Source organism: Protopterus annectens, chromosome 12.part0 (genome assembly GCF_019279795.1).
Source record: "Protopterus annectens isolate FY-2018-M chromosome 12.part0, PAN1.0, whole genome shotgun sequence".
NCBI classification, from domain to species: Eukaryota; Metazoa; Chordata; order Ceratodontiformes; family Protopteridae; genus Protopterus; species Protopterus annectens.
The window spans coordinates 629,874,197-629,899,070 of NC_056746.1; the positions used below are offsets into that span (position 1 = coordinate 629,874,197).

At 39.5% G+C, this 24,874-nt stretch overlaps 1 protein-coding gene across 3 annotated transcripts in view; it reads left to right on the plus strand.

The window, feature by feature from the left end:
• The window catches only part of INTS1 (integrator complex subunit 1), a 2,399,836-nt gene that overhangs the window by 166,439 nt on the left and 2,208,523 nt on the right, over nucleotides 1-24,874 (plus strand). For all 3 annotated transcript variants that reach the window (XM_044089756.1, XM_044089757.1, XM_044089758.1), the window contains exon 7: nucleotides 23,602-23,707. In XM_044089756.1, coding sequence (XP_043945691.1) covers nucleotides 23,602-23,707 — 106 coding nt within the window. The remainder of the gene's footprint in view (nucleotides 1-23,601; nucleotides 23,708-24,874) is intronic.

A 24,874-nucleotide genomic window follows, 5' to 3' on the forward strand; every position in this document is an offset into this window, starting at 1 on the left:
TGAATTCTCCACAAACAAAAATGCTGTCCAAGAAGGGCTGACACAGACAAATAACTGGTGTCAGAGCTATGGACTAAAACTACCAATAAATACATAATGGTATCCTTCGGGAAGTCATCTACCCTGTTACTTATATTGACAACATATCCCTAAGAGCTGACCCAGTAGTCAGGAACTTGGGGACACACACACACACACACAACATAATCTAGCTTTTGACCTTCATGTGTCTACAGTTGTGAGGAAATTATTTTATGTTGTGCAGCTTATAAACAAAAGGTATGGCATCTAGATCCAAGGAAATCATTGTTCCACTGTATTCATCAGACCTATCATTGAGTACATTGCCCCCTTTGGTATGTACTTAACCAGGCATATCCAACAGTTGGAATGCCCACAGAGGTTCCTCCCTAAAGGAATACAGGGCATAAGTAACAAGTCCTTTGCAGACCTACTCAAGGCCCCTATACCCTGTACCTCCTACATACCCCCCTACCTCCTAAGTTGAGGGGCAATCTATGCCTGGCACACACAGCATTGTCAGACTCCACTCTGGTGGATCTTTTGCATGTCTGCAAAACAAACAGCACCAGACTTACCTGTTCTAAAGACTTAAACCTTGTCTGTGATATAAATAGGTCCTGCTGGAGAGACAGATAAGTATCCCATACATTACCCCTTTTCTGGAACAGGCTCCCCATCCATGTGAAGCAGAGTTCCTCCCTACCCCACTTAAAGTATAATTTGGACAAGTGGGTGGAAAGCAGGAAATTCATCCTTGGTTTGGCACCTATGCCTCTGGACACAAGCAGCCTGTAAAATGTTAATGTGCTAGGCCCTTGCTTGCAAATGTTTCATCTCTCAAGCCACTGCTTACACTTACAAGGATACTAGAACTTGTCAGAGATTTGGGCTTAAAAAGGCCCTTGTGGTCATTTGCCTAGTAAACACCTATGAACCTATAACTTTGTCCTTTTGCCACAGTTCTGTCAGGATGAACTCTTTCCACTGGTAGTTTTGCATCTTTATTGATGCAGGTCTTGGCTGCTTTCTCATGACCAAGTTTGGAGCATGCACACAATGTTTCCTTTCAATTAACATCTCCCACTCTGGAACAGCAGCCCAACTGCTTATTTGTGCCTTCATAAAGTTAATACAGTCTTTTCCTTTTAGTTTCTGTGGTACAGCAAAAAATCTCAGATTTTCCCTATGTACTGTGTCCTCTAATTTTATCATTTTTTGAAACATCTCTACTTGAACAGTGTCATACTCAAACTACCTTTTTTCATTTCACCCTCTGATTTTTGGAGTATTATCAACTCATCTGAATATCTGTTTAAAGCTTCTTCCATCTTTTTCCATTCTTTTATTTGACTTGATATACTCATTCAGTGTTTCATATATTTTAATGAGCTCTGAGCATATTTGACTTATTTTTTTTATTCTAGATTACTGAAAGTCCTGCCTTGCACCAAAGCTGAAGCTTGAACTGCTGTTTTGCTGAACAGCTGCAGTATTCTTCCCAGTCAGTGATTTCTGTTCACCTTTCCTAGTTGATCTGTTTCAGGCTGTCTTGGGTATCCAGCAGTAACTGTCACTTTTATTAAATTCAGAGTTCCTGGCCTTTGTCTTTCAATTCCTTTTTCCACACGGGAGAGCTGAAGTTAAGTTGTTGATCATGTGCAGTCACCTTGGGAAATCAATTTGCTTGCTAATGTTAATGAAGTAAGTGAGTAGATGTAGTAATAATGGATACTTTTTTGGAATGTTCTGTGTTTCAGCAAAAGCTGTAAATGGAACCTTTTTACCATTAAAGGTAGGGCAATGAATAGTTAAGGTTAAAAACAGATGAAGTAGTAAGGGTTAAGTGTACAAAGTAAACAAATGGGAAAGGGAACAGTCTTCCCTATACCACTTCTGACTGGATTTTATTTTTTTGTGAAGATACCTTTTAAGTAGATACAGTTGAACAGTTTGAATAAAGAAGATGTGGCTGCTGTAACACACTGAACAGGAATCTAAAACTTGCATGATAAGTAAACTTGGCAAATCTATAAGGAGTACAAAAACGAATTCCTGATGAATGCCATTTATTAAGGAGTTATGATATCAGTCTGTTAAGTCCAAGACAAAACCTCGGTTCAGATCAGATAAGGATTTTACAAAACTGCTTTCTAATATGGAAGCAAAAATCTTACATAATTATTTGGGTTTGAAAGCTCCATATTTGTTTTTTGACAGGTTGAGATATGCATATGAAATATACCTGCTGCGTGAAGGTAAATAAGTTAAGCCAAAGTTTTGATGGTTTGCTCATAAAAATTCTGAAGTAATGCCATTGAGTCGGGGGCCTTATGGGATTATAGTAACCTAGTATTGTTTAGTACCTCTTGTAATGGCAGTGGACCGTTTAATAACACAGGAAATTCTGATGACATTGATGGCAGGTTTATTAAAATCTTAATATGACTGAAAGTCAGATAAATCTTAAGTAATATTGTCAGAGCTGTAAAAGTTTGAAAATAAGTCTAAAAACATTTAAAGTAAGCCACTGTTATCATGTGTTACCTTTTTCACCGGTGCTTAAAGCATGATACTTATTATTTTGTGTCTGTTATCTGCTTTATTGATGGCAGCTATTCAGAAAATTTGACTGTTCATCTGGCCTTAGCCTAATTTAGATTTGAAGCCAATTCTGCATTACATTCTGATCATAATTCTTTTAATTTTTTATTCATTTTTTTCTAAGTCAGAATCATTTTTTTTAATAAGTTTAAACTTGATTAGTGTTTCTTAAAATCTCAGTCTCTTTTTACATTCTGGACTGTAAGAGTGATGCTTGTAGTAAAAGTTAACCCCATAATGCAGCTTTTAATATGCATATTAAATACCAAGGTTTTGAAGAGATATAAGCATGTATTTTTTTTAAACAAGAAAGATCTTTATTAAATTACCACATATGACTTTATTATTGTTTTTTTTCTACTAACTATAACACTGTTTTCTTCTAACTTCCAGTCATATTTACACAAACCTGTCTGGCTTTATTCATAGCTGTTTATAAAATTAAAAGTAAAGCCATATACTGTCTTGTAATATCCGGTTGTAGTTAAGCTAGTCACTTGAATTTTGAAAGCCATTTTTCAGTTTAAAACTGAAGTTATATCCTCTGCTGAAATGTCTGTACGTTGATAAGCTAAATGACCAGTATTAATGAATGCCATCCACAAGTAAAGACTACAGCCACATGGTTTCTTTCTTTGAAAGGTCTGGTTGCAGTTAAAGCTGTTTTGCCCACCTATACTTTGCAGCATTATTGGGTTACTTGTTTCATACTGTTAAACCTTGCTGTTCATACCTGAGTACAGGTGGTCTTTTCCAGATTTTAAACTGTTGGTAGTAGAACCATAGTAGAAAATAATTAGCATTTCCTACTTATCAGTGAACCTTTGTTTAATCTTTGTTTACCAAATGCCTGTTTTTACCTTGACTGTAGAAATATTAAGGTGGCCCACTGTATCTAAGATGTGATACAATTTATGCTGCACAATGTATAACATGGTATGGTTCCTTCTGTGAAGAAATGCCTAAACTATGATTTTCATTTTAGCAGAAGAATGTCTTTGTAAGGATTATAAAGTGCTTTCTTGATATGCCTATTTACATTACCTATATACTGAAAATTTGGTTTGCTTTGATATTGAAACCCTCCCTCTACTGCTTAGCCTAACACCCCACCTAGCCCACTCCCTATATAATCTACGGTTTCCTTTCTACTAATTGATCCTACTACTTTCTTCTCCTCTCTACCACTGCTCATGATCTTTTTTTTTCTATTGCTCCTTTTCGTAGGCCAAAGATGCAGTACTTTTCATCTCTACTCCATATGCCACAAATAGAACAGCCTGAAGCACAAGTCATTACATCAAATAAAGGTCCCCAGCAAGCTTCTACAGGTCTCTAAACTAAGTTAATGTATGTTACAGTTTATTCAGCTGCAATAAAGCTTATAACTCTATTCCACCTCTTAGCTGGTTTGCACATCACCTGCCCCTCACCCAACTAACAGGAAGTTTAAAAATAATTATCTCTTCACTTTGTCTAACCACCTCCCCCTATCCCACTTTTCTCCCATCCATACTATCTCCCAAACTACAGCTAAAATAGACTTTAGAATCGTATTATTTTGTTCTTGTAGTCTTAAACCACCTGAAAGCCCTCCATTCAGTTTCAGCCATAAGACTCCTTACAAAGTCCATTCAGTTTTAGCCATAAGACTCCTTGCAAAGTCCATTCAGTTTCAACCATAAGACTCCATACAAAGTCACTTATAGGCACAAAGCTTTGCAATTTCCCACTTATTGCAAGTTTAAACCGTCTCAGAGACCCAGCGATATATTGACAAATTATTTTCTTAGCTTTTCAGATATTCAAGGTCCTGGCTCATCCTGCTCCGTTTCACCCTTGCTATATTTGGGCTCAATCCGCTCCACTACCCTACCCCCATTCCCACCCACCCCTCCTTTCTTTAGATTTATACCTACCATTACTCTACCCCCTAAGGCATGTTATCAAATTGCAAATACTCCCACCTCCATACATCCAGTTATCACCAAAACCCCACCCGTAACTACACTACCTCGACTTCAGAGCTTTACATTCTGCTCTCTACTGCCCATTCCACTACCCATGCCTTCTAGAACTCAAATTCTATCATTTCACTAAAAATGTTATCCCTTCTCTCTGTCCTGCTTCTAGCATTACATATCAGTCTCCTAATCCACATCAACACCCTGAACTATTCCCCAGCAACATTTACATACTGTTTTCTTGCTCTACATCATGACAACTCCACAGAAAATTCAAAAGGGGATATTCCAGGGTGACTCTCTGTCACCGTTACAATTCTCCCTTGCCCTTAATCCATTAAGCTGTTTACTCAACAGCTTAGGCTATGGCTATAATCTGGCTCTTAGAAAACAACAAAACAATCGGTTAAATGACTCTCTGCACTATCCTCCCTTCTCACTGTACAAATGAGAGTCCCCTAAGGGTGCATACTTGGACCACTACTCTTTAATATTTTCACCAATTTGATCTACTCCTCTTGTCCCCAGCCATCTCTTGTGCAATATGCTGATGTCTCAACTGTTATAACCATTGCTGACAACCCAACTGACCTCCACTCAACTACCCAGGCATCCTTCCACACCATTGAGACTTGGCTTAGTGATAACAAACTAATACTTGATCCAAAAAAAACTAAGCTCTTACTCTTCCTCCCTAAAAACATCACCACACTCAGAAGTACATTTACCATCTTATCCTTCAACAACACTATAATCTCAGCTGAATCTAGTACTAAATTGCTATATGTTATAATAGATGATCAGCTTAAGTTTGATCTCCATATTACTAACTTGGTAAAAAGAACTCATCAGAAAATTGGACACCTTTTCCGTAGCAAGAAATACTTGACTAACACTGCCCGAATAACTCTCTCCTAGGCTTTATTACTCCCAACACTTCTGTACAGCTGTCACATGTTCACAAACCTAAATTCTACACTTGTTTCCAAGCTTGAAACTACCTATAATAAGATTGCCAGATTTGCAGCTAACCAAACCTACAAGTCCCACCACTGCTTAGCACTACAGCAACTAGACTGGCTAGAATTCCCTCAGCTGCTCCAACTATACCAACTACAAATCATTCACTCTGTCTACCTTCCTTCTGCCCTAGCCTATCCACTGTCCTATCCAAATATTCCCCTGCAAGGACGCTACTCATCTAAAATCAAGAATTATTAGACATCTACAAGCCCAAAACTAAAATAGGCTGCCTTCTTCATAACTGTAACCCAGCTACATCCTGGAACAAACTCCCCTTTGAAATAAAATTCCTCCAGCATAGCAAAACTTTCAAATTGGCCACAAGGAAATACCTAAAAACAAAGTGTTCTTGCCACTGTAGCCAACCACCCTGAAACCACCATCCTTTCACCACTTCACTCTTAATGTATCTCTAACACTATTCCCCTGCCTCTTCTATCTCTTCCCTTCCTCTGTCTCCAACCACTCTTAATTCTTACAGTCTCAAAACAACCTACTTGTCTAGTCTGTCTCCTATACTACCTCACCTACATCTCCTACTAGCCATTCTTACTTTCCTTTCTTTTTGCCAAACTCCCATACAGCTAGATCCTACCAACTTTAAATAAGCATCTGCCTAACTATTAACTCATTTTGCTCTAAGTATCTTAAATAATATTGTAATTTGTCTCATTTTCTTCTGCTAATTGTTTAAAACCTTGTTTGTAACAACTCACATAATTGTCTGCCAATTGTTAATACTCTGTATAATTGAATTGCCTGAGGAGCTTTTTTTCCCTCCAGGTCTCTGCTTGTAAGATCCTATAGCTGATCGTTAGTACTATATTACTAACATTTGATAAATTGTTTTCAAGTCCTGAGGAGCTTTTCTCCCCGGGTCTCTGCTGAAAATGAGTCAAACGCTCAGCCAGACTAACCCGGTTAACAAATGAAAAATAAATAAAGACTTCTTACCTTCTGTTTGTCTATTTAAAACTGTATAGCTCATCAGATGAGGAACTGAAAGCACAACTGCAAGTTGTCAAAACTTTTTCAGATGATATAAGAATGTCATTTGGTCTTGATAAATGTCCAAAAGCAACCTTTAAAGCAGGAAAACTGCAGCACCAGGAAAACGTCAGTTTGGGACAAGAATGTGATATAAAATAACTTGAGCAAGAAGAACTGTATAAATACTTGGGAACTGATGAAGGATCAACAATAAAACATGAACAAATGCAAATAGAATGTAGTAAGGAATACTTAAGAAGACCTAAATTAATTCTGAAAACAGTATTGACATATAGGAACAAAATCCAAGCTATAAACCAATTTGCTCTTCTTGTCCTAACTTAGTTTTGGACTGACTGACCCCAAAACGTGTTGGATAGATTAGACAGGAAAGCAAGAAGGATGCTTCACGCTCGCCAAATGTTTTATAAAACTCAGTGTGTATACCAAGATTACATATAACCTGTTTCAAAGGAGGGATGGCCTCCTTGAAATTGATTACATGTATAGATTTGCAGTTGTGAGACTCCACACACACCTGCTGACCTCACAAGAGCCAAATGTAGTGAAAGCTTTGAAACATGAAGAGAATAAATATAAGAAGACTTATCTGCTTAAATTAGCAGAAACATATTGACGCCAAGCAGGAATGGAAATCAATCCAGAAGTAGATAAAAATCATGTAGCAACTGAATGTGCCAAAAAAACAAAAGATGAATATGAGGAGAAGGACCAAATGAGAAGGCAAGAAATATGGAAAAAGCATAAATATAGTTGCAAGTATAGAAAACTTCTGTAAGAACCTCATGTTGATCAGGAACAAATGCAAAAAATGGTTAAGGTGAGGTGAATTCAAACCAAGAGATGAAAGGTTAATATTGGCAGCCCAAGATAGTGGGCTACATACACACTAGTTTACAAAGTCCATTGAACATGTGGAAGAAACAGACAAGTGTAGGTTTTATAAAACCAAATTGGAAACAGTCGCACACCTTGTTGCTGGTTGTGACATACTAATGGCAGAAGGACTGTATACTGAAAGGCATAATAATGTGGCAATACTGTTGCACTGGTGATTGTGCAAACATTATGGCATTGAAGTGGCTGAAAAACACTGGAAATATGAGCTACAAAGCATCATAAAAAATGATGTTTATATCACATGAGATCACCTGCTACCAACAGTTCAAAGGGTAGATGCTAGAAAACCTGATATAGTGGATCAAGAAGACAAAAGTAGCATTGATAATTGAATTCACTACACCCAGTGACTGCAGTGTCTTGCATACAGAGAGAGACAAAGTAATAAAATATCAGGATCTGCAGGCAGAAACGAGAGCAATGTGGAAGCTAGATACCCAGGCAGTTCCAATTGCAGTAGAAGCAACAGGTCTTATAAAAATAATCTACAATTGTATTTAGATATGCTACCGATCCATGTAACCCTTACAAAATTGCAGGAGGAGTCATTACTGGGCACATTGCGGGTGCTACTAAGATCACTTTTGGCTGACATCAAAGTTTGAAACAATACTAATTTCATGACCTTTAATTGTACTTTGACTTAGGAATGGGGTCCATTCCCATCATAGTATTAGAAACCCAAAAGATTTGGAGAAATTAAAAAAAAAAAAAAAAAAAAAAAAAAAAGTTTTAGTAACGTATCACCCAGCCTAATTCAATATCACATTATGCATCTCTCAAAACTCAAAATCTTTGACATCACTAGTACAGCTAATTTCTACATAATAGTTGTCACTAATAAACCTATGTGGTACCTCAAGCATTAGCTTTCCAAGCAACACATTCTGTCCATGTGTGGGGGCATCCACCCAACCCAGGGCCCCCCCAACTACAGCTTCCTCTGCTAAATGCCTAAACCCTAAAAATATTCTAGCAACACTAAACACATATAGTATCTGTAACAAAACCACAGAATTTCATGCTTAAGTCAGTACACCCCTAATATTCTAGTAATCACCAAAACTTGGCTTAAATCCATATCCATGATATTGAAATAACACCCCCACGCTATAATATACTTACAAAAGACAGAACCAACAAAATGGTGGTGGGGTAGCCTTAATCTGTCCTAACACCATCACAGTCTCACCTTTCCCTAAAGAAACACCATCTTTCAACAATGCCAAAATTCTAATCGGAACCCTACCAATTAACAAAACAAAACAAATATGCATTGTTGGATTATATATACCACCTGGCAAAACATCCAAACTGTGGAAGATATCCTCTCCTGGATATCAGAAAACATCAGTAATGAAAATATAATTATGGGAAATATCAATATTAACTTGCAAGATATGATGATTGACTCCCCTACTAATAGCATAAACTTCTATGGTTATATGCATCTCGTTACCATTGCCACCCATATGCATAACAACAATACCCTAGGTGCAGCTCTTGACTGGATACTAGTTTCTAATCCTGATAAATACTCTAATCCCTACACTCTACCCAATACTCTTAGTGACCACCTACCCATATTCATATATAGATCCACACCACAAATTACAAAAACCCACACACACACAAAACCACGAGATACATCAGGAACTCTGACCAGTTTAAGGTTTAACAAAATCCTAAAATATACTAACTGGAATCCACTTAAAACACTGCCACTAGAATATGCCCTTGAGTACTTCAGCAATGTATTTCTGAATACTCTCGACAGCCTAGCCCCCCTCTGCAGCAAAAGGATATAAACAAACCATGCTCCATGGCTAACACAAAATACCAAACAACATTTACAAGATAGAGATAAAACCTGGAATGGTACAATAACAAATCTGATGCTAACCTAATCAAGTATAAACAGTTAAGAAACAAGGCCAAAATGTTAGTGAACATAGACAAAAAAAAAAAAAAAAAACACATTTCCAACCAACTGGCAAACCACAAAAACAACCCAAAACAATTTTGGAAATGCATCTCAAACCTCTTTACCATAGTCTCTAAACAAACTCCATCACCACACCCTGACAAAACTCCATCAGTGATAGCCAGTCTGTTTAACTCTCGTTTTGTAAATAGTGTAGGCAAACTGTTAACAAATCCACTGCTGCAACTACCTCAAGCCTCATCTCTGATCTCCCCCCACCCTTATCTCATGATACCTACTCAACAAACTAGTACTACATTTTCTATCCCATTTTTTCTTAAACCTGTCCATGCCGCTCTCATTCAAACACAACTTGAAAAACTAAAACGATGCTCCCTCTCAACCTCCCCCTGAATGCTTAAAACTTGCTGCAGAAGCCATAGCATATCCTGTCAGCATCCTTATAAACATCTTCACAGCAGAGTGGAGTCCCTAACCTCTGGAAAAAAATCCATCATCACCCCTTTACATAAAGGGGACAACTTCAGTGAACTATCCAATTATCGACCAATCTACATCCTCTCTCCTCTTTCCAAACTCCTGGAAAAATGCATGCATAGGCAATTGCTTCACCATCTCATCCAAAACAAACTAATTACTCCAACCCAACATGGTTTTCGCCCATCACACTGCACCACTGCTGCCCTAATCTCCTTCATAGACACTGTGTCCAAATCCATTGACCGGTAATATCACCTGTCTTACTACTAGACTTTTCAAAGGCATTTGACACAGTGTCCCACAACACACTTCATCAGCATTTTAGGCTGCACCCCACCATTCCTCCAGTGATTTGCAAGCTACCTATCCAACCAGCAGTAATGCGTTAAATCATAAAATAAACTATCCCAATATCAAACCAGCACAACTGGGGTACCACAAGGGTCCATACTTGGACCCTTACTCTTCAATGTTTTCACCAAAAACCTTTACACTTCATCACCCCTTAGCTCCATTATCCAATACGCAGATGACACTACCATAATTTCCTCCTGTCCTTACCCAGTGTCTCTGACAGAGCAGTCTGCAAGAAATCTTTGAAGTCTGCCAACTCATTATACTCCCAGAAAATATGTTCCCAATTACTTCTTTCTTCCCCATCAGACCACCAACATTTCTTGTCTACCGGAGGAAAAATTATTTGAGTCTCCTTGGGGGGTATAAAAATACCTAGAGTTTGTTGTATATTTGGGTTACGTAAGTTATATCTCCCCATTTTGTCTTTGTGAATTGCTTATCCAGTCTTTCTTCCCAATACTTTCTAACCTTTTCTGATTGATTCTTGTAATTATCATGCAATATTTTGCATGATCAACTAATTATTATTTAACAGCAGCTTCTTTTCTAGATTCTACTAAAAACTCTACCAGTGCCAGTCTTTCACTTAGGACCCCTCTAATTCTTTCTCTTTGCTTGTACTCTGATATCAATCCTTGATAGGGAAGCAATCTCTAGCCTGCAGTCCAAATAAATTCTTGGCCTCTCCCCCCCCCCCCATTCTATTACCTTTCCCTCTCTAATTATTTGTTCCCAATACCTTGGTTCTTTTTCCAGTTTTCCCCAGTAACTTCCGACCCCCCTTGCCCATTGTCTGTATCCCTAATTGCAGTCTTCCCTTTTGGCAGAATCTCCTTTCTCATTTCCTGTGTTTGGCTTAGTTTTTAGAAAACTTTCTGCAACTTTATGAGATAATATTCTGTATGGTTATTGTTATTCTCCTTAAGGATATTCATCAAAAATCCCATTCTCTGTGATTTTGAGCTTCCACCCTTTTCCATCATCACCCCTTTCCACTTTGAATTATAGGTTTCTGCTTATGCTCTGTATAGGAGTCTTAAATGTACCCCTTCAAATCTGGTAATCCCAAAGTGCTTTGCTCAATGGAAAAATCAGATTATCCCACTTGACTCTTGCCATCTTCCACTCTCAGATAAAATCATTCTGTTCTTCATTAATTGCTGTTCACACCTTTTCCTGTAGTTGATAAAAATATGCCTGACCTGTGTATAAAACTAAAGGGACTAAAAACATTTTAACTGCTTGTATCTTGCTATCAATTTCCATACAACTGGGCTTACAATTCCTCATTTTTTTATTATTTTTATTTAGTCTCTTCCCCACATATCCTTACCTGCCACACCAAAATCCTTTTTAAACCATACTCCTAAATACTTCATTTTTATCATGTCCCCGCAAATATGGATATTGCTGAACCAATTTGTGTATGGGTACATAATTTACAGCTATTGTTTTAGCTACATTAATTTTGTATCCCAAAAAGATGTGAAACTGTCTCAAAATGTTCCAGAACACTGAAATGTCTTTTTCTGGTTTTATTAGGTATAAAATAATATCATCTGCAAATAATGCCAGTGTTTTTGACTACCAGACCAATTACATCCTTGAATTTATGGGTCTCTTATTTTCTTTGCCAAAGGTTCTAAATATAGTGCAAATAGCAAAGGGGACAGAGGGCACCCCTGCCTGTTTCCTCTGCTGAAACAGAAATTATCTGAGAGGAACCTACCCACTTTAATTTTCACCTCCAATCCCTCGTATATTCTCCTAATCAACTTTATTATTTTATCAAGGAGTACAAATACTTCCATTGCCCTGCTCATAAATTCCCAGGTTATTCTTTCAAATGCTTTCTCTGCATAAAGACCAAACAACAACAGTGGTATTTTCTTACATTCATCTAGATCATCAATGTTCTGTTAATGTTGTCATATGTTTGCCTCCCCTTCACAAAACCACATTGATCTATATCTGTCAATTTTGCCATCAGCTTTGCCATTCTTTTAGCCAATATAGGGATAAACACTTATAGTCATGGTTTAAGATTGAAATAGGCCTGTGTGAAGCTGGATCTGATGGGTCTTTAACCTCTTTGGGCATTACAGCCACGACAGCTTTCTTCCAGGATGTTGGTGCTTCTCCTCCTCTTAAAATACTAATAAAACAAAACCTTCCATATCTTTATCAGTTTTTTTTCCTCCTAGCTTCCACGCATCCACAGGAATACCATCTATTTCTGGGGACTTTCCTGTGAAGTGGTTATACATCACCATTTTTATCTCATCTCCTCCTATCCTAACTGTTAGTAATTGAACCTCATCTCCCTCTAACCGTGGCATATTTAATTCTTCTGTAAACATTTCCATCTGTACATTTTCTTGATCTTCATATTTCTCTGCTCTATACATACCTTCATAATATTTTCTGAAATATTTCTAGTACCTGTACAGGATCTCTTGTCATCTTCCTTGATATAGGCTCCCTAAGCTTGACGGCAACCCTTTCTAGTTTCTGTTGCATGAGTTGTTGCACTAAAAGCTTTTGTGCTCTGGTTTTATTAAAAAAAAATAGTTGCTTAACAGCGGTCTCTTTAAACTCATTCATATTATTGAGGTAATCCTTTATTTCTGCTTAGCATTCTGCAGTTGCTCCTCCTCTTCTGTGAGATCTCCCCATGCTGTAATACTTTAACATTTGTCATTCCCTCCAAATAATTCTTGTTAGTTCTTAACCATATCTCTCTCTTTTATTCTCACCCTATTTTTAAACTTCACTTTAATTTTATCCAACTCCCTAGCTACATTTTCAGAAGATATTTCTTTCATTTTTAATAACTCCCTAATTATTTCCAGTACCCATTCCTTAAATTCTTCTCCTTGCAACAGATCAATGGGAAAGCACTAGTTTCTCATTTTTTATTTCATTACCCTGCATTTTATTCTAGTTATTGGTGCATAATCTGAAATAGTTATTGGACGTGTATCAAAACGTTATTTAAATGTGCATGATGTTCCTGCGAAATGTAAGATGTCCTTCAAGAATGCAACTGCAGTCAAAACATGTGGGTTGTCCTGCCTCAGGCAGCCCTCGGTCGGCCGGATTCCAAAGTCTGGGTCCGACGTCGGCTGATGTCGCATTTCTCTCCGACGTCAGAGCGGCTGGAGTACATAAGCATCAGCCAACTCCATTTTCTTCAGTCTTTCTTGCCGCGCGGTGCCCGAAGCAAAAGCAGTTCGCAAGTGCCGGTTGGTCAGCTCCTGTATTCTACGATACCGAAGTCATCAAAAAAGCTAAGTACCCCGTTGGGGACCTTTTCTTGCCTCAGCCGATGTCAGAAATTACTGAAAAAGTTAACAATTGTCTTTCTTGTGGTAAACAAATACCTCATAAGGATTTCCACTCTTACTGCCTCCCTTGCCTGGGCCCAGACCACGACGTCTCGGCCTGTGTAGCCTGTGCTCGCTTCAACAAGCGCACTCTCAGGCGCCGGGCGGAGTTCGCTGAAGATTATTTCGGCGATAATTTTGCTTACACCATGCCGTCGGATCTTCCGACATCGCAAACTCCCAAAAAGCGAAAAGACCGGGACCGACATCCTCAGCCCGCGTCTACCACCGACTCCACGCCAAAACCTAGCGCGAGTGCTCTGGTTCCCTCTGAGACGGTCTCTCCACCGCTCCGAACCGAAGACACCGCATTACCGACGACTCCGATTCCAGACATTACTCCGCCAGTTATAGATTTTCCTCCGGATACCGAAACCGAGGAAATGCCCGAGACCATTGCTGTAGACAAGGTCACTCCTGCACGTGGAGCTGCCAGGCCCCCTATGGCCATGTCTATTAAGGCCTACACTAGGGCTAAGGCAGCCAGCAAAACAAAGCATATTACTTCAAAATCCTTACCTCAGCCGACTCCAGAGACACAAATTATGTCCATGGCTGCTGATTTGATTTCTATGATTAGAGGTTCACAGGCCCATCCTGAGAGAGGATCCCAGCCTCCTCCTGATAAAAGGCCCCAGGTTGAACCCTCTGATCCTACTCCTTCAGATGAAGATTCTGAGGGCTCTGTCCACTCAGCCAGGAAGAGCTCTTCCAGACCTATGAGGACTCGGATGCAGAAGATTCCATCCCCTCGGCCTCCCCTCCTGAGGATATTTCTTTTGGGGAAGTTCTGCATACCATGAGGGAACATTTCAAGTGGCAAGGTCAGGAATATTCTGATTCTAGGAAACGCCTTAGGACTTTCCTTAAGAAGCCTCAGCACAGGCCCTTAGCTATTCCTCCTGTACTTGATGTTCTGGATGATTTGTATTCTGACTCTAGTGCTACCCCTGATTCTCTTCCTCCTGCTCCAGCCAAGCCAGACAGGTATTACAGGGTCCCAGAAACTCATTCCCATTTATTCAGGGCCCATACTGCTGATTTGGAAACTATTTCACAGGGGCCTAAAGGAGTTTCAGCCTCCACCTCAAAAAATCCTTTGCCCTCCAACAGGGAAGCTAGGTCATTAGAGAGATGGGGCAAAAAGGTTTACACATCCACTACCTTATCTATGAGAGCCTTAAATTGCCTTTTTCATATGTTACAATATCAGGATTATCTGTTAGAAGATTTACAAAAAACATTAGCCACTCCTGATCCTTTAGACAGGAAATCTTTGCAGGAAGCTGTACATAACACTCAGCAAGTAAGCAATCACTTCCTGCAGTGTGGATATGATGCACTGGAAGCTTCATGTAGGGCAGCTATGACAGGGGCAGTTATTCGTAGACATGCTTGGTTAAAAGATCAACCTCTACCAGATCATGTAAAAGCAAAACTTCTGGATGCACCTTTGGAAAAGAACAAGCTTTTTGGTGCAAATGCTAAGGATGTGTTAAAGACCATCGAAGAAAAAGCAAAATCAGTTCAGACTGTGAAAGATTTCTTCCAGGTTCAACCCCCCAGATTCAGTAGGAATTGGCCTTCAAAAAGGTGGTCCTTTCCTAATCCAGAAAAGTTTCAAAGGGGTAAGAACAGGCGTGGCGAGGAAGAGGCCAATACAGAGGCCCTTACAGGGGCGACAATGGCAGCCAGGAAACCAAAGAAGTGACGCAGGGGTTTCACCTGCCCCACAACCACAATCTCAATGACTTTCCTCTACTACCGCCTACCAGGGAACAACTAGAAGCTCCCTTGGGGAAATTATCTCTGTTTGCAGAAAACTGGCACAGACTGACAAAGGACAAATGGATTTTGGACATTATAGACCGAGGGTACAGGTTTCATTTTCAGACCTTACCAAGAAAACAAGGCATGCCAAACCTACCACAAAATCAGAGGGCAGAGGCTATCAAGCAAATCACTCTGCTGACTCGAATGAAAGCAATAGAAAGAGTTCCACAACAAGAACAAGACCAGGGTTTTACTCAAGACTGTTCCTTGTTCCAAGAAAAGAATCTCAATGGAGACCAATACTGGACTTGTCCGCATTAAACACCTTTCTCATAGTACCAAAGTTCAAAATGCTGACTCTACAGCAACTCCTTCCCATGCTGGGCAAGGGGTCGTGGCTGATTACTCTGGACCTCAAGGAGGCATACCTGCATGTCCCTATCAGACACAGCTGCAGAAGATACCTCAGATTTCTTGCAGGGCCAGAGCATTATCAATTCTCAGCATTGCCATTTGGCTTATCTACTGCGCCCAGAGTATTTACAAAATGCCTGGCTTCGTAATTGCTCATTGCAGGCTCCAGGGTATACAAATTTATCCGTACCTGGACGACTGCCTCATACAAGCGGACGACAAATTGATGTTGACAAAAAACCTGGATTATGTCATACGATTACTTCAAGCTCTGGGATACACAGTCAACTTCCAAAAGTCAAGACTGCAGCCATCCCAGCAAATAATCTTCTTAGGAGCCAAACTAGACACAGCCTCTCAGATGGCTTACCTGACAGAAGACAAGCAAGAGAAGTTAACTCATTACTTCAAAGGTTTAGCAAAACTCACCCAGATGACTGCAAGGAGATTCCTACAGGCCCTGGGTTACATGGCATCCTGCATTCTCCTGGTTCCATTAGCAAGACTACACATGAGAAAGCTTCAGTGGTACCTAAAAAGCATTTGGTCTCAACACAGCAACAACTTGGAGACAATCATACCACTCATTCCATGCCTACAAAAGGAATTCCTATGGTGGGCCTCGGTGAGCCAGGCAAACACAGGTATGTCATTCAAAAAACCACAGATAACACAGACCATGACTACAGATGCCTCAGACCTTGGATGGGGGCGCACATGGAAGGCAGGTGTATACAAGGACAATGGTCTCCAAAGGAAACACATCTGCATATAAACCAGAAGGAAATGCTGGCAGTAATGCATGCCATCGAGGCTTTTCAACACCAACTCCAGCAAGGCCATTTAATGATACGGACAGACAACACCACTGTGATGTGGTACATAAACAAGCAGGGGGGCACCCACTCTTACCCCCTTTGCAGACTGACAATGCAGCTTTGGGAGAAATCACTGAACCTAAACATCCAGTTACAATCCCAGTTTGTTCCAGGAAAAGACAATGTGTTAGCGGACAGCCTAAGCAGGAATTTCACAGATCCACACGAGTGGAGGTTACATCCGAAGGCCTTCAGACAACTCACTTCGACATAGGGCAAGCCAGAAGTGGACCTATTTGCCTCTCACCTCAACCATCTTCTACCAAAATTTTGCACAAGGACATACCATCCAAAAGCTTGGAAAATAGATGCCCTCTCATTCAACTGGAACTCCCTAGCAATCTATGCATTCCCACCTCTGCCACTGATGACCTCAGTATTACTAAAGATCAAAGCAGAGAAGCCCAAGGGAATCATAATAGCTCCGGACTGGCCAAGACAACACTGGTACCCACTACTACGGAGCATATGCCACACCAGGAGGTGGGCCCTCCCCCAGTGGCCTCTACTTTTGACTCAACACAATTTTGAAACACTGCATCCAAATCTTCTGACACTGCAGGTAACACCCTGGGAGATCCCATAAATAACTTGAACTTATCTCTCCAAGGAAGTTCAGCGGATACTAACAGAGGCTCGAAGACCATCCACCAGAAAGGTTTACTTAGCAAAGTGGAAAAGATTCAGAAATTGGAATACCAGCAAGGGACATGATGCATCATTGTTGAACATCCCACTCATCTTGGAATATTTGGCAGATATGTTAAAGAACGGCCTCTCATATTCTTCCATAAAGATACATACATCTGCTATTTCAGCTAGATACAACACTGATCCTCCTGTTTTTTCTCACCCCTTACTAAGGCAATTCCTCAGGGGAATCAAGAACATTAAGCCAAGAAAGGCCCCAGTGCCAGCCTGGGACCTCAATTTTGTCTTAGAAAAACTGACTCTACCTCCATTTGAGCCAGCAGCTTCAGTTGACATGCAATTTCTCTCATGGAAGACAGCTTTCCTGTTGGCAATTACCTCAGCAAGAAGGGTTTCGGAGCTTCAGGCCCTAATGGCAATACCACCCTTTATCATTTTTCATAGAGACAGGGTTTCATTAAGGACCAACCCTACTTTTATGCCAAAGGTGGTTTCTAGGGTTTCTTCCCCAATCCTGAGAATAAGGGGGAAAGACTGTTGCATACCTTGGACATTCACAGACAACTTCGATACTACCTGGACAGAACAAAGGCCAGTAGGAAGTCTGAACAACGTTTTGTAGCTTACGCCCCGGCAGTCCAAGGAAAAGCAATTTCAAAACAGACTATTTCTAAATGGATTGGACATTGCATCAGATTCTGTTATTCCTTTCATGGAAAGACTGTTCCAGCTGATGTCAGACCACATTCCACCAGAGCTACAGCCACCTCTACAGCATTCTTAAGAGGGGTGCCTACCAAGGACATTCTAGAAGCTGCTACATGGAGCTCCGTGCATACATTCTCCAAACACTACAATCTCCCTCTATACTCCAGATCCAGAGCAGGCTTTGCTTTGGCAGTCCTGCAGGGTTTGATTGCCACACCATCTCTTTCCTAGAGCATACCTCCTCCCCAGCTAAGCTATGGTATTCTACCCACATGTTATGACTGCAGTTGCATTCTTGAAGGACATAGTACAGTTTTGTACCTACCATAAATGTAGATGTCCGATAGACATGCAACTGCAGTCGGATTTTCCCTCCCTCCATACCCCTCTATGCCTAGGGTCCACTCCTATCCCTGTTACTCTTAGCTGGGGATATCTGTTATGGTGTATTTGTTTTATTGCTCATTTATTTGTTTGGAATCCTGTTTTTGTCTTCCAATTTGATTACAGCCTTCCTTGGAGGGCACCTGGCATCTGGGGCAAGAAACACTGAAGAAAATGGCGTCGGCTGATGCTTATGTACTCCAGCCGCTCTGACGTCGGAGAGAAATGTGACATCAGCCGACGTCGGACCCAGACTTTGGAATCCGGCCGACCGAGGGCTGCCTGAGGCAGGACAACCCACATGTTATGACTGCAGTTGCATGTCTATCGGACATCTACATTTATGGTAGGTACAAAACTGTACTTTCTGTCTGGCCTAGCACAAATTAATTCTGAACTCTTACTACTGAATTGACATCTTCCCTGTCATATATTTGAATACATTTCTTCAGCAATCTACCCTCCTTTGTTGTATTTTTCCCTTCTGGGCCCCCCAGACACATCTTCACTGCTGCAAAAGTCCATTCCCCACCTATAAATAATAATCCTTGCTGAAAAAACTGATTTCTCCCAGTATTTTCTTAAGCTACATTATAGTAGTTTTATGTGGAATATAAATACATACCAATGTAATCCTCCTCCCTTACATACAGTGTACCAAAGTGAAACAAGATGCCTCCTCTGGTCCCATAAACAATATAATTAAGACATAAAGCTCTTGAAAAATTAGAGCTTGATGTGAAAATAATGACGTTAACATAGATGTGAGAAAGGGACGAGGAAGGATCTGGCTAGAGAAGAAGAATGTTGTAGTCAGCCTTTATAGAAATGGAAGTGGACCTGTCATGCAGTTGAGAATAACACAGTGGGGATTTTAAAATGCGTGGAAAAAATATAAGTGCACAGACCTAAAATGTGAATGTGCAGTAGACTAAGGGAGTGAAATATTGCCTACAGTTGCTAACATATAGCAAAAGTTAATTGGAACTTTTGTTGATGCTGATGTCCAAATGAAAACCTTATAAATAAACTTGTTTGCATTGGAATCAGCCCATCTCTTATACTGAAATTTGTTCTGGCTTTTAGGGTGATCACAAGTTCATACTACATTCAAAGTATATTTTGTATGAATGAGACTTTGTTGATTAGTTTTAATCATGGTTTGTTCAAACCAGATTGACTTGAATTGTCTAAGCTGGTGGTGCACCGCAGTGGTGTTTTTCAGTTTTTCACTGTTGTGTGAACATAGAGTTGGTATGTATAAGTGAGGTGTGTGGAGGAAGTCAAACTCCCATTTGGCAGTGCAGGCCCCTGAAGAAACCCATTTTTTATTTTATTTTTTAGAGGTGTTTTAAGTTATGCTTAACATTATGAAAAATAGCTCATAGCAGGCTGATTACATTCGATGTAGGTAAAGCAGTCAATGCAATCTGTCTTACAGCATTATATGTGCTACCAAGAAAGTAAGAGACTATATTAACTTTGCACTTTTTCTGTAAGTAGGCAATTCAGATACTACACAAGTACTATTTTAGGAGGACAGAAAGTCCTCAGAAACACTTATGAGTTGTTTGACCCTTCTATGCAAGATGAAAGAGCTCCCATTTATGGAAACTGCCATTACACAACTGACTTGCTAATTGCATTGTCTTCTGCTGTAGTAAGTATGATGGAATACAGTCTTTATGAATAGTTGGTTGCTTGGCTGCATTTTGAAAAGTGGCTTTATTTATGGCACACGCGGTGCCATGCTAGCTGCATTTATTACAGACTGGATGAAACATTTGACCATGTCTTTCTATTAAATAAGCTAAAGTATAGTTAAGCAGAGATGGGTTTGGAAGGCCAACATTAAAAATGATGTATAATTGAGTACCCCAGCAACTGAGATGGCTTAAAATGTATGATGCTGCTGACTCTATAAATAAATGTATTAGTAGATGTGGACCTTGTTAAGCAATATGTTTAGACAGAAAATGCAGTAGATTTCTAAAAAGTTATCATGTCATCATTTCTCGTAGGTAATGTTTGTTCTAGCTTTTATTTCTTGTCATATATATCAGCTGTCTTTATCTTTGTCCAGGGTGAGGTATTGTTGAGACTGTGCCCAAACATGCTGCAGAACAGAGCTTTCTGTGACAAAAAATAATTCAGCTTGATATGATTTTCATAGTATATTTCAGAGGCCGGGTTTATGTGGAGTCTTTGCATATTCTGTCTGTGTCTCCATGTCTGGCATGGTTTGGATGATAGCAAGGATTTATTTCCTTTACTTATTAGCTATTGGAAAAAGGAGTTGATTTGTGCAGTGCTACAAGGTTTGGTAATGCTTTTTGGCTATCCAACCCTGTTGCACTTAATTGATAGTGGATTCTAGTAAAAAAAAGTTTCTAGAAATCTTAAATCTGGTAGATACTCCTAGTGGTGTGTAATATGGCCTTCCATCTCCTCTCTAGATATAATGTTCCCAGTTTTGGTGACATCTGTTCTAGTCCCTTCAACCTCAGTCTTCCACCTTCAGAAATCATCCACCAACAAATGTCATTCCCCCAAAACACAGAAGCAAATCGTTAGCCTAAAAGGAGAAGTTAAAGTCCTCTGAATGGTATGTACTAAATTTCTAAGATCAAAATCCAGCTGTCGCAACATCTCTTTTTACAAATCTTCAAAACATGCATGCTGTAATTATCACTAAGCTTTTTTAACTCCTGGATTAACAAATGGATAACTCTTGAATTTAACACACTACAAATGATTGGAGATGTGATTTTACCACTGTGGAAACTATCCTAAATTCCCTGATCACGAAAGATTTTTAGTGCTCTATAAGAAGTAAAAGAAATTAGTTAAGCAACACAGATTTGGCTGTCACATCTCAACAAGCCTGAGATTTCTCAAACCCCCAAAATTTTGGAGACTAGAAAACCATACAGTTGGCATCTTAAAGAAAAATTTTCTTCACAGCTCTTATTAAAACAATCAGTAGTTCCCTTTCCTGTTATAATTTCTTAAAAGAAAAAAAAAGTCTGATATGCCTTTTACTTAGTCTGCTGTTACAAAAAGCACACCTTTCCCTTCACTGCTGTGTTCTACAAAATCATCTGTGCATCTTGAATATAATTTCCCATTTTACTTTCATTGCGTACATCCAAAGGAAATTGAAGACCTCTTTAACAAAGTCTTATAAGGATTCTCTGGAAACTATCAGCTGCATCCAAGGAGTCTCTTTTTTTTTTTGTAAAGAACAACTTGTAGATCCTGTTGCCATATTTTTAACTTGTCCCTTAAGCATGATGTTATGCTTTCCATTTGGAAATCTAAACTAGTTAAACATCTTCCAAAAAAAAAAATACAAAAAAAAAAGGTGCCTTACCTAATTTCTTTCAACTTTAGGAAAATTTAAAGAGAAACTAACCTGTTAAGAACTGTCTGGTTACATTCAGCAATATCATTTCTTGTCTAGATAGTGTTATGGTTTCTGCAGTGAAAGAAGCAGCACAACTGCCATTTGGACATTTTAATGATTACCTTTTAATATGGATAAAGGAAATTTTGACTGGTGTAGTATCTGTGGATGTGAGCTATGATCTTTTGTCCAGTGCACTCTCAGCCATGGGCATTAGTGACAAAGCATCTAGATGGTTAAAAACAGAAGCTTCCAGATTAAGGGTCAGTCTTAAAGAGTATGCAATGCATAGAAGCTGACATTTTGAGTGTATTTTTGCATTTTATTATATGATTTATCATCTTTGCAGATGTGATTGCCAGCCCAATATTGATTCTGTGGTAAATTTAGAAGTTTGAATGGTCTGAGAAGGCTGGCTTGAGGTTGGATTATAAGTTTTGGTTTAGTTTTTCCGTTTTAATTTTTCTAAATCTTTTTCTCATTTTGCCCTTTGGGCAGTCAAGCAATCTTCCAGCTGTGTTGAGTTCTTGCTCATAGAAATGACTGAAGGATCCTCCATCCACTAGCCATTAAGGGAGTTCACCCCCCTCCCCACATTCTTCCTCTCTGCTGGTTGTAGTTGGACTGTCTTTTCCCTCAACAGTAAGTGGGTTTGACTTAACTTCTACTGGACCAGGGCCATAGGGTTTAAGGGTGCATCTTCATTGTCGCCTTCAGTGGAACCACACTGTATGACCCACAAGCATTTAGTACTCCAACTGTTTCAGGGTGCATGAGGAGAATTTGCTGTTAACCTAACCCCTGCCCACTTTCAGCATAATTTGTCACTTGGCTACTGCACCCAGCCTCTGCTAGGTGCCCAGGGATTTGTGGCGGTTGAGCTGCTTGCTGTCTCATTTGCAAGACAAGTGACACATGTTGGTTACTCACCACTCCCATCCTCCTCTGTTTCTGTTTATGTAATTGCGCAGCTTCATTGTAGTTAGTGAGAAAGAGAGAGAGAAATGGATGATAACAGACATAAGAGATCAGAGTAGCAGTGGTGTGGAATGGCCAGAGATGTTTGTAGTAGTAGCGTGTGTTTTTAACAAGGAATGTATTACCTGTAGCTATGAGAATCAGAGGCCATATATGTGATAGCTCTACAAACTGGTAATGTATTAATTAAGTGAGTAGTGGAATGGAGACCATGGAGAGGTGTGCAAGATGGAAGACTTGTTCACCACTAATATTTGAATATAGTAGGCATCATGTGGACCTTTGAAATCCTAGGTAAGGTAAATTTTAGTATGGTACTGTACATGTGCATCAAGAAAAAACAATCTGGGCTACTGATGTTTTGCTAACGAGATGTAAGTGCCATTGGTGTTGGAATTGCAGGGAATGTATGGATGGAATTTTTTGTATAACAGGAGGCTTAGACTACAATGTCTTGGCTTGGCTCAGATAAGTGAAGTGGAAAGGTGTTTGAGAAATAGGATGTGTCTGATTAGAGCTGATAATTGATTGGTGTTGCAAGGGATGGAGACTGGAAGGTGTAGATGCAGTTGGAAATGTGAAATTGCAAACTTTGGCAGATGACATTAACATTTGTTTTGCAATAAAAGTGTAAGTGTGCCATGTACAAATACTGAATACCTGACTAATCCTTGATACTTAACTATAGAAAGAGATGACACTTGACTTGTTTTAACAGGTAACAGCCCTCATCCCTCTACTCCAGATGATGAAGACAGCCAGAGTGAGCTTTTGATTGCTGAAGAGAAGTTGAGCCCAGATGAAGAGGGTCAGATCATGTCCAGGTATACATAAGGACAGATACGTTGCAGCATACTCATAGGTGTACTTTGTGTGAGGATATCTTGTCATGCAAATGTGTGCTTTGTGAACAGCCATGAGTGTGTTGCACGTGAACTGCCATGTTCGGTGGCACATTGATCTGTGTGTAGTGTAAACCTGTAACCTGTGGCTGGGAATGAGCCTACAACACTGATGTGTGAAGTGTTAATAAACACATTTTGCCCTGTAATCTGAAGGTTTTGATCAGTTATGACCAGACTTACCCCTGAATAATTTAACGTAGTTCCTTGTACTTTATAGTCATTAGCTACATCCTTTAGTCATAAGTTATTTTTCTCTGACATTTTTCTAACATTAACTATGCCCTACAAAAAAAAAAATCTAGGAGTGTTAACAGTGACAGACATTTGCATAAAGTGCAGTGTGACTTCTTCAGAACTAAGATGTGCCACAGAATTTATCTGTTGTGTGTGTGTGTGTCTGTGTCTGTCTGTGTGTGTGTGTTCCCTTTATAATTTAGAAATACTGAAATCCCAACTTTCAGTATTTCAAAATTATAATACAGAAGCCTTGAAATTACAAAACACCAGAAGCGTGAAATTCAAAATATTGAAGTTCGGAGCTTCTAGTGTTACGGTGTGTGAATGGATAGGTGTAAGTGTAGGTATCTACGTATGAGTGTGTTGGTTAGGGGCTTTAGTGTGTGTTTTGGCTGTGATGTGTGTGTGTGTGCAAAGGGCTGTCAAGTGTGTGTGTGTGTGTGTGTGTGTGTGTGTGTTACCTTTGTGTGTGTGATTGTGTGATCTCGGAGTTGGTATATATAAGTAGGGGGTGTGGGCGGCGCAGGTGGGCAAGCCCCCCTACTTGTCTGTAGTGTAGGATTGTTTGATTGTGGGGGAGATTGTGTGTATGTGTGTGGTGTATTTGCACTGTAGGTTCGCGATTTTAAATTTCGCGGTTATGGGGTTTCGGTATTTAAGGAATTTCAAAATATTGAAATTCGGGATTTCAGTATTTTTGGATTCTATCATGAACCCATATATATATATATATATATATATATATATATATATATATATATATATATGTATATGTGTGTGTGTGTGTGTATATATATATATATATGGGTCCCCTTCACATTGTCGAAACTGCAAAATGTCAACATTCAT